Here is a 14,584-nt window from a genome sequence, read left to right as displayed (position 1 = left end):
CCCAATGTCAAAAAATGAAATGGAAGCTCTCATTACCAATCATGTGAAAGAATATGTTTTGACTAATACATGATGATAACAAATTTGCCGGGAAACCGCCTACTAATTCATATATTTGGTAAATTTGTTTCTCTCATGGTCTGTGAGAGATATAGAGTAGTCCCATATACATCTTTCTGTGTATAGTGCTTGTAACTTTACGAAGAATGGGCCAAATTTCTTATCATTTTGATGATTCCAGAACCTTGCAGATGCTAGATGCTAGATGATCAACCTTTTCTGATCGATTCCACAACGTTTCTTCCACAATGCAATCGCACGACCATAACTGGTCTTTACCTTTAAAGTCTATTTTTAATACATGTATAATATTGGTTGCTGTAAGTGTTTATTAGGTTTGAATGAAAATAAGCGTGGTGACTGCTTAAAGACACATCAAGATAATTACAGAAATACACCAAGAAAAGAGAGTAACGTCAAAAACCTCATGTGCTATTTCTACACCCGTAATCTGTTTATCTATAATAAAGACTCTAAAATGATCAAATTCTAAAAAATAAATCTCTTTTACTCGGCATTCTTGGTGCATTTCGCTCAATCACACTAAGTAGTGTTTAAAACCACAGGCAATTTTCTACACTCCTAATCTTCAGTACACATTCTCAAAAATTTACCCCCACCATGCATGTCTATCTCTAAATCTAAAGAGACAAATCATCGCATTCTCATAAAAATGATATTGATAACAATTCTTCTTTACTCAGCTCCCTTGGTGCTTTTTTTGTCGAAACAAAATGCGCTATTTCTACACTCCTAATCTTCAAAACACGTTCTCACAAATCCCCTAAACCACCGTTATGCAAGTATATTCTAAATCTAAAAAAGACTTTAAGTCATCACATCCTCTTGAAATAATGTGTTATTGATAAAAAAAAATATATATTATTCTTTACTCGACTCCCTTGAAATATCAAGAAAAGAGTAGCGTTGAAAACCTCATGCGTAATTCTACCTACTCTAAACTATTTATCTATAGTGTATAGACAGTTGAAATTCTCACATTTTAAAATTATACATTGAATCTTTACTCGGCTTTCTTGGTGCTTTATGCCTAAACATATTGGGCAGTGTTTAACCACAGGCGCTGAATCTATTATGCTCATAAAATCCCTAAACCCCGCATGCCTACTTTAAATCTTAAAAGACTTTAAAAAGTCATCACATTATCATAAAATAATGTGATAATTGGATAACAATTTTCCTTTACCTAGCTCCCTTGATGCTTTTTTTCATTATGCCGAAACACCAAGAAAAGAGTAGCGTTGAAAATCAGATGCGCTAATTCTCCACACTCCAATCTATAATATAGACATTTGAAATTCTCACATTCTTAAAAATATGACATAGCCTACTGATTCTGCACTCGGCTTCGTTTTGATCAAAAGCCAAGAGGTGAGTAGGGTTGAAAACCACACGACCCACACCTCAAAGCTATCAAGCCATTCTTCTAATATTAGAGTTTTCAAACCCAAGTCAAACCTTGGTTCCATGTGTGACGCTTTAGGCGCGCCTCACGGATCTGTTCTGTGCAAACTTATATTACTCTTGCGTCGACTATCTTTATATAATGAGTATACTCAAAAAATCTTTTTTAATAATTATGATTACTGAGTTTGTATTTAAATTGCAATATCTCTTTGAAGAAGTTATATTTGAAGCTCATATTGTGAATATGTTTATAGCGACATAATTATGGAACTTTAACATCGAGCATGATGGTGATGGGTACACTTAAATTATACCACGGCTTACAAAAAAGTACCATGGTAACCATGTTTTTTTGTCCAAATTACCATCCACCATGGTAACCATGGTAACCATGGTATCAAACAATGATAAACATAGGGTCATCAAACAATGAATTTCATTGTTTGATACCATGGTTCCCATGGTGGATGGTAATTTGGACACAAGACCATGGTTACCATGGTATTTTTTTTTTATAAGGGATTAGCTAGCTCACTTATCTCTCCAGTCTACTTCAGGTCGATCTTGAAAACGTTCTTGTTGTTGGAATCGTAAGTATCCTCAAAACAGCACCTGCAATACTTTGGGCATAGCTGACCTTCACCTGCTCTCACCCCTTGAGGGCGTCTGTTCATAAGAGATCGCCACGGTGGTGACTGCTTGACGATTTTTGGACGGAAGGGGGCGCTGTACCATGCTTCTCTTCTTGATGGTAAGTTACCTGGCAACTTCGACGACGATGAGAGGTTCGGAAGTACGGGTTTTTGTTTTCCCTGTTGCGCTGGAGATTGCGATGTCCGATTCTCTTCTTCGTTGGTGCAGTATCCTGAAGTGTTGTCCGAGATGAAAGATTTGGCTGTTCGCGGAGTGAGGGGTATAGTGCGCGTCCTTAGAGTGGGAGACTCGTGGCGTTCGCCGGGGAATTCCCGTAAGTCCTTCGACGGTGGCTCCCGATATCTACCACCTGTGATAGATTTACCGCACGCGCGTTGATACGCGCGCTGCATCTGCACGCGCGTCATCTCATTAATCTCATCGCGCGCGATGCTACCCGATACGTCCGTGCGCAGATTGAATGGGTCAAAGTAGGAGTTTGCGCTGATGGAGCGGACGGGTTTAGGGCCTGAAGGTTTTTGGTATACACTTCTCGCAGGATAGTACATCTCTTGCTGTCCGTTGTTAAAATTATTCACCATCTGAATCCATTCTGTGTCGCTCTGAGGGATGTAAAACTTGCCGCGGTTTTCAGACTCGGTGCGCGCATGGCCTTTATGGAGAGGCGGAGGATACACATTGATGCGCATGTAGTCTCTATCTAGGACGCTGCCCGTGATTGGCTGATTCATCGCTACGTCATAATCACAGTCGTAATGTATGCCCATTGACGTCATCGCGAGAGACCTCCTTGGTGACGTCATCCTCCCAGGTGACACAGCCCGCAGTCTTTACTGAACAGTGTGCAGTTTCGAATCCAGGGCGCAATCCATGTTTGTAAGTCCTGTGAATTAAGAAAAACAAACAAACAAGGAATTACCATTTCCCCCAAAGTCAACTATTAGCCTGACATCGGTTAGGCCTACATTCATGTGCTTCTCAAGAAAAGGGCATCTTTAGGGAAAACGGGGCACCTACAAAGATTCGCTACATTTGCTTTGGCAACAATAGCTCCGGGCTTTATTTCGTCAAAAGTATATGTTAGGGTAGGGTTGCAATTTTTTTTTTTAAAGGTTATCTTAGGGTGAGGATTACAATTGGGTCTAGGCCTGATGTGAGGAAGGAGCATGTCGCAGGAGGCTGTGTTGTACAACCAACTTTGCTTCATACACTGCCTGGGTCATCACAATAGCCCGCCCTCTATCGCTCAATCTTAATCGATGGTACAAAGGTCACGGCGATACTGATAAGAATGGATGATAATCTTAGCGATCAATATGGATCAAGACAGTATTATTCCAAAGAGGTGTCGTTTTCAGCATACCTTCTAGGGTAGTGTGGAAGTTTGTACAATAACTGGTATTGATTGATTGATCTTCAGGGCGATACTATAGGGTCTTGACAGACACGCTTTGTGAGAAGCTCTTCTTGACATATTTTCATTATGTTGTCCTCGTCCTCAGACGATGAATCACACCTAAATTCTTTCGCATTTAAAGGGGTCGTCTACCCTGATTTTGGTTTTGATAGAAGTAGAAAAATGAGAGTAACAGGTCAGTGAAAGTTTGAGCAAAAGTCTCTAAAAAGCCTCTACCCCTTCTCATCTTTGTCTTCCTTATTCTCCCCATTTTTTTCTTCTCCACCCTTCTCAAAGTTTTCCTCCTCCTCTTTCTCCACACAATTTTTTTTTTAAATAATGAACGAGTTAGAGGGTAGTAGTTATAAGAATGAAGATGACGGGGAAGAGGGGTATGAGAGAGAGAGAGAGAGAGAGAGAGAGCAAGAGAGAGACAGAGAGATAAATAGATAGAGAAAGAGAGAGAAAGAGCAAGAGAGGGTGAGAGAAAGAGATAATAAGAGGGAGAGAGAGAGAGAGAGAGAGAGAGAGATAAAGAAGAAGAGTGGCAGGTGAAAGTGCACAATAACTCAAAGAGGAACAAAAAAGATGCGAAGAACGCTTAAAATGCTTCCGATTTACTGACAAGAAGAAGGAATGCAAGGAAAGTGTACATCGGTTGTCATGGCGATCAAGTAAAGCAGGTGCTATAGTTTAGAAGGTGAAAAGATTAGTCAAGGTTCTTCTTTTAATATGAAGGTTGATATATCTGTGATACTTTTTAACATGATCACAAAGGACTGGCATCCATAATCACTCCTTATCATTCCCAATTACGACCCAGTGGTGACGTGTATGACCGCTGATGACTAGATTTTGAGAAATTGAAATTGTATAATAATAACAAAAATGATAAAAATTATAATGATGTTACTTATGATGAGAACGATGATAATCATGATGGCAATAATAAATGTAATATTGACAATCATTAAAAAAGATGAGAATGGTAATAATAATAATGATAACAAAAATGATGATACTCCTTCTTATACAACTACTACTACTACTACTACTACTACTACTACTACTACTATTACTACTACCACCACTACCACTGCAACTACTACTATACTTCTACTATATACTACTACTACTACTACTACTACTACTACTACTACTGCTACCACCACTACCACTGCAACTTCTACTACTACCACTACCACTACCATACTACTACTACTACTACTACTACTACCTCTAATACCACTATTACTACTACTACTACTACTACTACTACTACTACTACTACTTATACTATAATAATAATAATAATAATAATAGTGTAAACTTATAGAGCGCACACACCGTCCAGGGACGCTCATGGCGCTAGCTCAGCAACAGTTCTCTTTGATACAAGTAAAGTAAATAATTTTGCAATATTTTTTGTGATATTTTGTTATAACCCATTTCAATCCTCAGCTCTGCCCGGTGGGGCCCGGTGCCCTCCAGCTGCTCCGTTCACTGACAATTTAAGGGACTAGCCCAGTCAGCACATTATTCACAGAAGCTCTAGCATCTGAGGCCAACAGGCCCCACACAGGCAGCCAATGAGACTAAAGGGTGATAACTAATTAATTTCAAATGTATATACAAATAACATATCAATTATGGATTTAGTAAAATAAACTTATACAACTTAAGGAAATACTGGGTTACAAATGGAATAGGTAAGTCTTAAGACGAGTTTTAAAGGCAGAGTATGTTGCAATACAGCGAAGTGATGAGGGAAGCTTATTCCATAATTTGGCTGCTGCATGCGAAAGAGCATGGTCTCCCCATGAATGACGGGTACGGGGAATTTGCAGCAAATTATCACTTCCAGATCTTAAGGTACGAGTTGGATTGTAGGAGTGTAGTGAGTCTTTAATGTATTGTGGCGAGATTCCATGGAGAGCCCGATAAACAAGTAACATAATTTTGAAGTGGACCCTTTTCTGGACAGGTAGCCAGTGAAGAGAGCGTAATATAGGCGTAATAGAAGACATTCTTGGTGTGAAAGTAAGGAGTCTTGCACTGGAATTTTGAAGGGATTGCAGTCTGTCTTGCTGCTGTTTTGTGAGTCCAAATAGAATAGAATTACAAAAATCTAAGCGGGATGAGATTAATGCATGGATTAATTGTTCGCATGCTTTTTGAGTCAGAGATTTTCGTATGAACCCAAGGTTCCGCAGTTGATATCTTACAGACTTTGATATGCTAGATACATGTTCAACAAATGACATATTATTGTCAAATATCACACCAAGGTTACGGACCTTTGAGGCTGGCTTTAGAACTTTGTCACCTAGATGCAAGCTTAAATGAGTATGATTTGCTCTCAGTAAAGAGTTCTTAGAGCCCAAAATGATAAACTCGGTTTTATTTTCATTTATTTTAAGACCGTTGGAATCCATCCAGCCTTTCATGTCTTGAATACAGGCTTCTAAAGTTCTCTTAGCATCGGCAATTGCATCTGAGGAAGGATGTACAGAAATGAAAAGCTGAATGTCATCAGCGTAACAATGATATTTTATATTATGCTTTCTAATTATTGTACTGATTGGCTCAAGGTAAACAGAAAACATTAACGGGCCACCAACAGACCCTTGTGGCACACCGTATGAAAGATAAGTTTTGTCAGATTGAGAGTTATTTACAGAGACATACTGGGTTCTTTTATGAATGTATGATGAAAACCACTGCAACGCAGTGCCTGTTACCCCAAGAGACTGTAGTCTCTTAACAAGTATTGTGTGGTCAATAGTGTCGAAAGCACTTGACATATCAAGTAGCACAAGAAAAGTAATGTTACCTTTATCCATTTCGGAGTGGACACAGTCCACAAGATTAGTTAGCAGAGTTTCCACACTATGGTGTGGGCGGTAGGCAGATTGAAAATTATCAATTAAATTATTTTCAATAAGATATGTGCGAAGACGTGAGAAAGCCACTCGTTCTGTGAGTTTGGACAGATACGACAAATTTGAGATAGGTCTATAGTTCTGAAGACACTCACTGTCCAAATTGGATTTTTTTCAAGGTGGGGCGCACTGCTGCAATCTTCATACTGTCAGGAACTAACCCTGAACCAAGACTTGTGTTAATTATAGTTACAATTGATGGTATAATAGCAGGGAGACATTGTTTCAAAAGCAATGTTGGTATGGGGTCAAGTTCACTAGATTTAGAAGGTGAACTCATTATGATCGACTTAATCTCATTAGGTGTTGTTGGAGATAGCTTATCTAGTGTCTTCTCTGTAATCAAAGGAATTTCAAACCCTCCGATATTAGTAAGAGCTGATCTGACATTCTGAATTTTTTCCACAAAGAATTTGTTAAAACGATCTGCAAGATTCGCATAAGTAAAACGTTTGCAACTCTAAACAGCTGTTTTGTACTTGTGCAGCTTTCAACCAGCATAGAGTTATATGACGTTTTGGCAGCGCGAACACTTAACTGCACCAACTGACGCTGGTTCTGATATTTCACACGATCAGACTCAAGGCCCGATTTAAGCCATTTGCGCTCCAATTTCCTACGTTGGAGTTTTTTGTTTGCAATATCTTGACAGTACCACTTTGTGTTAGGACGAACTGTGACACATCTCTGTTTCACAGGAGCATACTCATCAAGGACAGTTCTTAATAGAGAATTATAACATTCAACAGATTCTGAAACATCACTATTTGAACAGTTTCCAAGGAGAGATAGTTCTGTGATTTTTTCCATAAAAGATACAATATTTATGGACTTAATGTTCCGTGTGTGTATCACACTTTTTGCAGCAGGAGGTTTTGTTAAGTTCAACTTACAAATTATGGCAGAATGGTCGGAAAGACCATCCACCACCATTACATCTGTCACAGTATTTATATCTGACTGGCGAGTGATTAGCAAGTCCAGAGTGTGGCCATGTATGTGTGTTGGGACCAGAATATGTTGTTTAAGGTCATAGGCACTTAGAGTTTCGAGGAAGAGCCTGGTATTTGGCGAAACATTATTAACATGAATGTTGAAATACTACTAATACTACTACTACTACTACTACTTATACTATACTACTAATACTACTACTACTACTTGTACTGCTAGAAGCGTTAATAAAGCACAGAAACTATGGAAATATTCGACTGCGCTGCAAGAGCACGTGATATGCTTATAGCTACAACATAAAGTTAAATGAAAAGATGTGCTTTAGATTTTATTTAAAAATACTTAACGATTTTGATTAAGAAGAAGAAGAAAGAGGAGGAGACGAAGAAGAAGAAGAGAAAAAAGGTTGGTGAGTAAAAGAAGGGAAGAGATATTGAGAAGATAAATAAGAAGGTAGAGGAGGTGAAAAGAAGAAGAAAAATAAGGCGTTGAATAAGAAGGTGGAGAATGCGAGAATGATAATGGAATTGGAGATAAAGAAGAAAATGTAAAGAAAGAAGAAAACGTAAAAGCAAAAGATGTTTGGGAGAATTATCGTAAACATTGCACTAGTTCACTAGAACCCTTCCATTTACTGCTTCATAGTGCCATGGTGACGGGCCTAAATGCCCAAGCCTGTCTCTGAAAGAAAACATCTAGACCAGTATTTTGAATAGGCCTGCATTCAAATGTAATTACGTTGGTGCCAATCATGCCAATTTCCCATAATTAGCACCTCCATTGTTCAAGTAACGAAAGGCGTTATTGATGCAGTATTTTCATTCCCTAAAAGCAGTGTGCAAGGCCATTGTAGGTGATGATGCGAGATGGGTCTTATTTGAGGAGAGAGAGAGAGAGAAACAAAAATGGATGACAAACGAGAAGAGACAGAAAAGTTGGAATGACGAGAAGAAAACGAAAAGGGTGAATGGGATGTAAACAATGAAATAGGTGAGATTTGAGTTTGATTTATTCCCGTTCCAATAGTCATTCAGATTAAATAATTGACATAAACAATGTATTAATTTCGTGTGGGAGATAAAATATAAAAGATCTGAAAATACGGAGTACGAAATATTGTGGACCTAAATGTATACTTTGACATGCCTACTAAAACAAATATGATTGTATGGTGCATGCCCCTAAGATTGGGATAGGGGGGGGTAGTAAACATAAATGGATGACGGAGAAACAGTATATAAAATTGTACGCCGAATACATTGAGAGAAGCATTTTATAATTATAGTAAACGCTGATTTTTTTTATTTTTTTTTTTTTATTTAAAAAAAAAAAAATTAATGAAACTTATTTTTTGTTCATTGTTTAATTTCTTACAGGTATGTTCAAAGCCCAATGTTAAATGCAGTCATAGATGAATAATCATTTCAAATTCCCTCCAGAAAATAATAATTTGTTCATTTGTGCATAAGACCCCGAGTTTAACCATTATAATGTGGAAAAAAGAGGAAACTTGAAGACAATGATGGCGAAGAAATTAAAGAAATGAAAAAGTGAGAGGACATTTCAGAATATGGCCAAAACATCCCGAGGGACCTGCAAATATCATTACCCAATTAAGCAATAACCAGTTAATAATAATAATAATAATAATAATAATAATAATAATAATAATAATAATAATAGCATTTATAGGTACCCATTATCACCTGAGTGGACAGTGGCAAATGATGATTAACGACATTGTCGCGGCCGGGATTTGAACCCTCAACCCTTGGATAGTGAATCAAGTGAATGGACCACTACACCACGACATCTCCACATTTCAAATGTGCAGTTATCCGATTCACAAGACTGAATAATCCTAAGTGAATGATAGGTTAAACTGTAATTACATCTTCCAAAATGACAGTTATTACAGAGATAACACAAACGCTATTAAAGCATGCAGCATTAATGCTGCTAATCAAAATCAACTTACCTGTTTTTATGATTTTCTAAATTTGCCGAAACTCTAAGCACGAGTTAAGTTCATTCCTACATAGAAAGGAGCATCCTAGTTCAAACACAAACTAAACACTGCGTCTCTACCACGAATGCTGAACTGTAATTTGTGATTTCACCTTGCTAAATAATTAATCATCCAATCATGACTGTTTATTTCACGAAATCCTTCGAAACAGTTATCCAAATTATGAGGAAAATTAATCCATCCGTAAGTGATCACCGTAAGCCATGAAAACATGAAACCATAAAGAGCGTTGTTGTTCTATCTAGACTTTGGTGTTACACAATCGAGTAATGAAGTATTAAAGTACGATAGAAAGATCGCCACGGTGTTATCGATATTAATCAATGTCATGGTAATTAGACTAGTCTCGCTGTAAGCGGTTTCCTATTGCTGGCTACTAGACATTTGACACAATAAATTACAATTAAAGAAACTATACTAAATTTAATAAATCGAATTAATACATGTCTGCTTCATTAATTTGTATTTCTTCTATCGCTCTTGAACTCTTACATGCACTCATAACGGGAAACCAGGATGTTGTATCAATATGTATTAATATCATGATGTCTCTACACGTTACTTTATATGCGCTCCCATCACAAGCTTTGTTTTCCGGATTTTCGCCTCCTTCTATATACCTTCTGAATTATTTATTGTATTTATTTCTGTGTTTACCAAATTGGACCGACGATCAGAAAAGAATTTGAATTCCAATCTATCAGTCAATTAAACGCTGATTTCATAACAATGCCCGACTATTGTGTAACTATGGGGAAGTTTTATTATAATGTACCAGCTGACAAGTCAATCTCAGATGCATGGTGACGATAACAGAATTAATATCGCTAATAGTAAGCCCCAGCAAATTAAATACAGTCTAGGTGAAGATGTGTCATGGTGTAGTGGTTTATTCGCGTGACTCTCATATGAGGGTTAAGGGTTCGAATCCCAGCCCGCCAGTAACGCCCTTTAGCAGTCCAGTATCCGATGGCCGATATTTGTAAAGCGCGTTATTTTGATTTGATTTTTATTTTTTTTATTTCTGCATTTTTACCAAATAAAATATAACTGAATAACAAAGAACATAATATACATGTAAGGTATAATACAACATAAACAAACAATAATTTCTTCATGTCAATCTTTTTTTCCCCATAATATATGTACATATAATAACAAAACTTATTATTTCCATAATATATTATCATAAATTTAAAGTATTATCCGAACTATTCTGTTGTAAAAGTGCAGGAGACCGCAATCATAAGCAAAGCTTGACAAGGATGGCGGCCTAAAAAAAAAAAAAGAACAAAAAAAAATCTTAAGGTAAAACTTAAAAAAGAGACATCATAGATGTTTCAAGCGCTATAACTTATAAGCCAGGATGTTATTATTATCAGTATCATTATTGTTAGTAGGTATATTTAAATGAAGTATTGGTTCAAACAAATAGTAAAAGTTAACTGACCTTAATAAAGACTAGTTACGCCATGCTTTTTGCAATGACTTCATGTTATGTCTAGATTCTTCGCCTTTGTTTGATTCCAGGGGTATTGTAATGTATTGTCCATGGTTTGACCGTCATGGCTTGTCACTTGCTTTAGCCTTGGATCAATTCAACAAAGAATAAATCAATATCAAAGCTCGTAATGGGAGAATGATGCAAATGTCCGAATATATAATGTGTATAGGCATAATGTGCTAGCAATGGAGCCCGGTGGTAGCACTTCATATAGCAAGGAGTCTGTTCTTATACAAATAATATACAGCAGTGAGGGCATTAGTAAGAATTACTCATACAAGGTACCTTTGGAACAGTCTAACAGGCCCGAGGTGGTAGCCGAGGTTGTTTGGACTGTTTTGAAGGTACCGAGTGTGGGTAATTTTTTACTAATGCCCGAACAAAATGACGTGAATTATTTGTTTTATAAGATTATGTTTTATTTGTTTTATAAAATGATGTTTTATAGCATGTTTTTTTTTTTTTTTTTTTTTTTTTACTAATGACCGTTCATTAGAATTGAATAATGACCGGTCATTATCCAGATTACGCGTTAGGCAAAATAAATGCCTGGTCACGTGTAAACTTTCAGCCAATCATTTGATTAGGATCCACGTCATCATCTGGTAGCACTTCATAGTAAGGAGTCTGTTATACAATGTTGATATAACTCCTTGTTCAGTGTGACGACTGCAAGTAGTTATAAATTTCGTTTTAAGATGGTCTGTTTTGGGGTATTTTCCCTTTCTCTCTTTACTTTATAATACGGAAATTGAAAATGACTTTAAGGTTAAACCATTCTTTTTCTTTTGTAATGTCAAGGTTTGTTTCTTGTCAATATTGATGAATTTATTGGATTCTTTTATACAATTTTGAACAATAAAACTATGACACCTTTTTTGTATCAGTCTTTTGATTGTTTGTACAGGGAATTGTCTTTCAATAACAGAAATAAAGGAATGAATGTATTGGATTTGAATAAATAACATAGGAGAATCTAATTTTTTTTTAGAGCAATTGGTCATTATTTCCTCGATGTTTGCAAAAAATATGTTCTTTGCTTAATGTATACTCGAAAACCCCATTAATTTAAAGCATATTTTGTACCTGTATTCGTGCATAAAGGGGTCATATTTTCGTTGTGAGAATGCTCTTGATTTTATGTGAAATAGGGGGTCATTAACTATCACCTCTGAATATGCAATAACAACACCGGGGTTTTAAAATGTCTCCATGTTCCTCATATTATTTGCTTTGATATCAGACATTGTTAGACAAATATGGAATTCCGTCACTCTAACTGCCCCCACCCCACATTTTCTTTCTTTCAGACATACTTGAAAACTCAACGAAGAGGGTGTCCTATCGAAATAGCCCTCTTTACCACGTTGACTATCCTGAGTATTGGTATTCCATTCAGCTTTCAGCACTTTTTTCATTTATTTTTCTTTTTTCATGGGCAATTTCGTCTTTTGTCATTTAATTTGGAACAATGTCTTATAATGAATGACTATCATTCAATCGAGCTTATTATGTATTTATTTTTCTTATTGGCGTCGCATCAATTTTCTTTGTCGTTTCGTGGTTGTTCGTTTTTTTGAAATATTGTCTTGTGTTTTCCAAGTCTTCGTAGGCAAAATTTGAAACAATTATATTTTTTCTGGGGGATCCATTTCCCCAGAAATTCAGAATTCCTTGTAATAATTTTATTATGTGCAAAGTGTATTTGTATAGTAACCAGAAAAAATGAATTATGTATGAAAAAAAGAAGTAATATCTTTGTTTTCCTTTTTGTTGGAAATGAAAGGAATATGAATTGAATTGAAATGAATTGTCCCTGGATACCTGACAATTAAATGGGGTACTCATAATTGCAGGGCCTTCAGAAAGATAAGTACTGACTCTTATGAGGCTTCCCTGGGTAAAAAAAAATATTATTATTATTATTATTATTACTGTTATCATTATCATCATCGTTATTATTTTACTACGACAGGTCTTGACATTTGGAACGCTTTGCCACCTGAAATAGTAAGAACTTGTAATAATCTTTTGTTATTTAAAAAGAAATTGAAGGAATTATTTCTCTCCAAATTATGCTTGTTAACTTTTGAGGTACATTACAATAGTGCTATATTTGTCAAGAAGAGGTAATGATGTGTATTCCCTTGTTTTTGCTTGTTATTCAAATACGTTAAGGGGCATGATTTTGATTTAAGCATTTATTCTGTATTTTGTTTTATTTTTGTAACGACAGAACCTAATAATTATCAGCTATGTTATCTTAGGTACATTGCGCTTCAAACATTTTTTGTTTAATAAACAAAAAATGTTTGAAGCGCAATAATTTGCACTGTTCCTACTATGTATTATCTCTCGATGTAACCCACTGAATGTATTATCTGTAAACAATTGTTTTACATCGTGAATTAATTTTTTTTTTTAAATGTATTCACTTAGTTTAACCGACTCCTGACGACGGATAGTCAACCTGTTCGAAACGTCGAGCCACTCCTGCCATCCATCCTCTCCAAGCGCTATAGTTCTCCTGAGAACTAGAAGCTAAGAAATATAACCAACAGTCCTTTTCAGGACTACACACCTTCAAGAAAGATTACCGAGAGTCCTTGTCAGGACTCCTCTACCCTCCCTCTCTCTCTCACATGGTGCACCCGCAAGCCTACTGTATATTTAACCAACTCGTACTCATTGAATACGAATGAGTATGAAATGAAACGTTTTTATACGTCAGGCAACCACACATGGAAATGAACTAGCTGTACATGAATGTACCGGCTTACTAACATAAATTCAAATGTACGGATGTTTCTTTCCTGGGGAACTATGGCGACGAGGTTTTCCATTAAACTGTTGTTGTTGTTGTTGTTGTTGTTGTTGTTGTTGGTAATAGTTTAATGGCGTTCATTCAGTATTGAATAAATACGCCATATCTTCAGTTTTATAAGAAAATCAGTTATACATAAGAAAACTGAGAATAAAGATTTGTAATGACATAATTAATTAGTCAGTAACGCAATTTATTAGGAGTCTCTGGATAGTTTTCAAATTAAAATGTTGTTAATGAATGAGGTACATGTACAATACTTGGAATCCAATTTGCGTACATGGCTTGTTGCTATGTCTGGCAAGCCTTGGACAAGCTAACGGGTTGTCAAGAGACTCCTTTCTTTAAACATTATGCATACGTTTTGAAATTGTTAGTAAAACCGGTCTATTTCTGTATTGCTACATATTTTTTAACAGATTGTTTTTCTATATATACTTTGTTTTTCAAGACGTGTTGTAAAACAGCATCTAAGGAACTAAGTACTTCACAAGCCCTGCCTTTAGTTACTTCCTTTTTTCCTTGCCATTAGTATCATATTAGTCTTGTTCCATTGTACATATATATTTTTGCAATATTCTTATATTAAATTGCAAATAACATTGAAATTTCATTGTATTATTATGTTTTGTATGATAAATAAAATCATTTGAATCTTTGAATCAGACTCTTGTGAAAAGATGGTCTCGACTGATGATGTGCAATACCGCCATCTCTTGTTGGAATAGTCGCGATAAAAGTTCGGCGTTTGCAACCACAGATCTCTACGAAAAGAGAGAACAATTAGAAGTCA

The 14,584-nt window shown here is 36.2% G+C and overlaps 1 protein-coding gene across 1 annotated transcript; it reads right to left on the bottom strand.

Moving 5' to 3' along the window:
- Positions 1 to 1,866: 1,866 nt before the first annotated feature.
- LOC100888583 lies at positions 1,867 to 9,692 on the bottom strand. The gene is made up of 2 exons (XM_003730615.3): positions 9,413 to 9,692; positions 1,867 to 3,025 (listed from the first exon to the last, which is right to left on the bottom strand). Exon 2 carries the CDS (start codon positions 2,943 to 2,945, stop codon positions 2,037 to 2,039), a length of 909 nt encoding a protein of 302 aa, XP_003730663.1. The 5' UTR covers positions 2,946 to 3,025; positions 9,413 to 9,692; the 3' UTR covers positions 1,867 to 2,036.
- Between the last annotated feature and the right edge of the window lie 4,892 nt (positions 9,693 to 14,584).

The sequence above is a fragment of the Strongylocentrotus purpuratus genome, unplaced genomic scaffold (genome assembly GCF_000002235.5).
Source record: "Strongylocentrotus purpuratus isolate Spur 01 unplaced genomic scaffold, Spur_5.0 spur5_scaffold_17, whole genome shotgun sequence".
Taxonomy (NCBI): Eukaryota; Metazoa; Echinodermata; class Echinoidea; order Camarodonta; family Strongylocentrotidae; genus Strongylocentrotus; species Strongylocentrotus purpuratus.
This window is presented reverse-complemented; position numbering and strand designations above follow the sequence as displayed.

Bases quoted from the DNA above. Each gene is read 5' to 3' on its own strand.
- LOC100888583 (XM_003730615.3), bottom strand. From the start codon at position 2,945: ATGACGTCACCAAGGAGGTCTCTCGCGATGACGTCAATGGGCATACAT.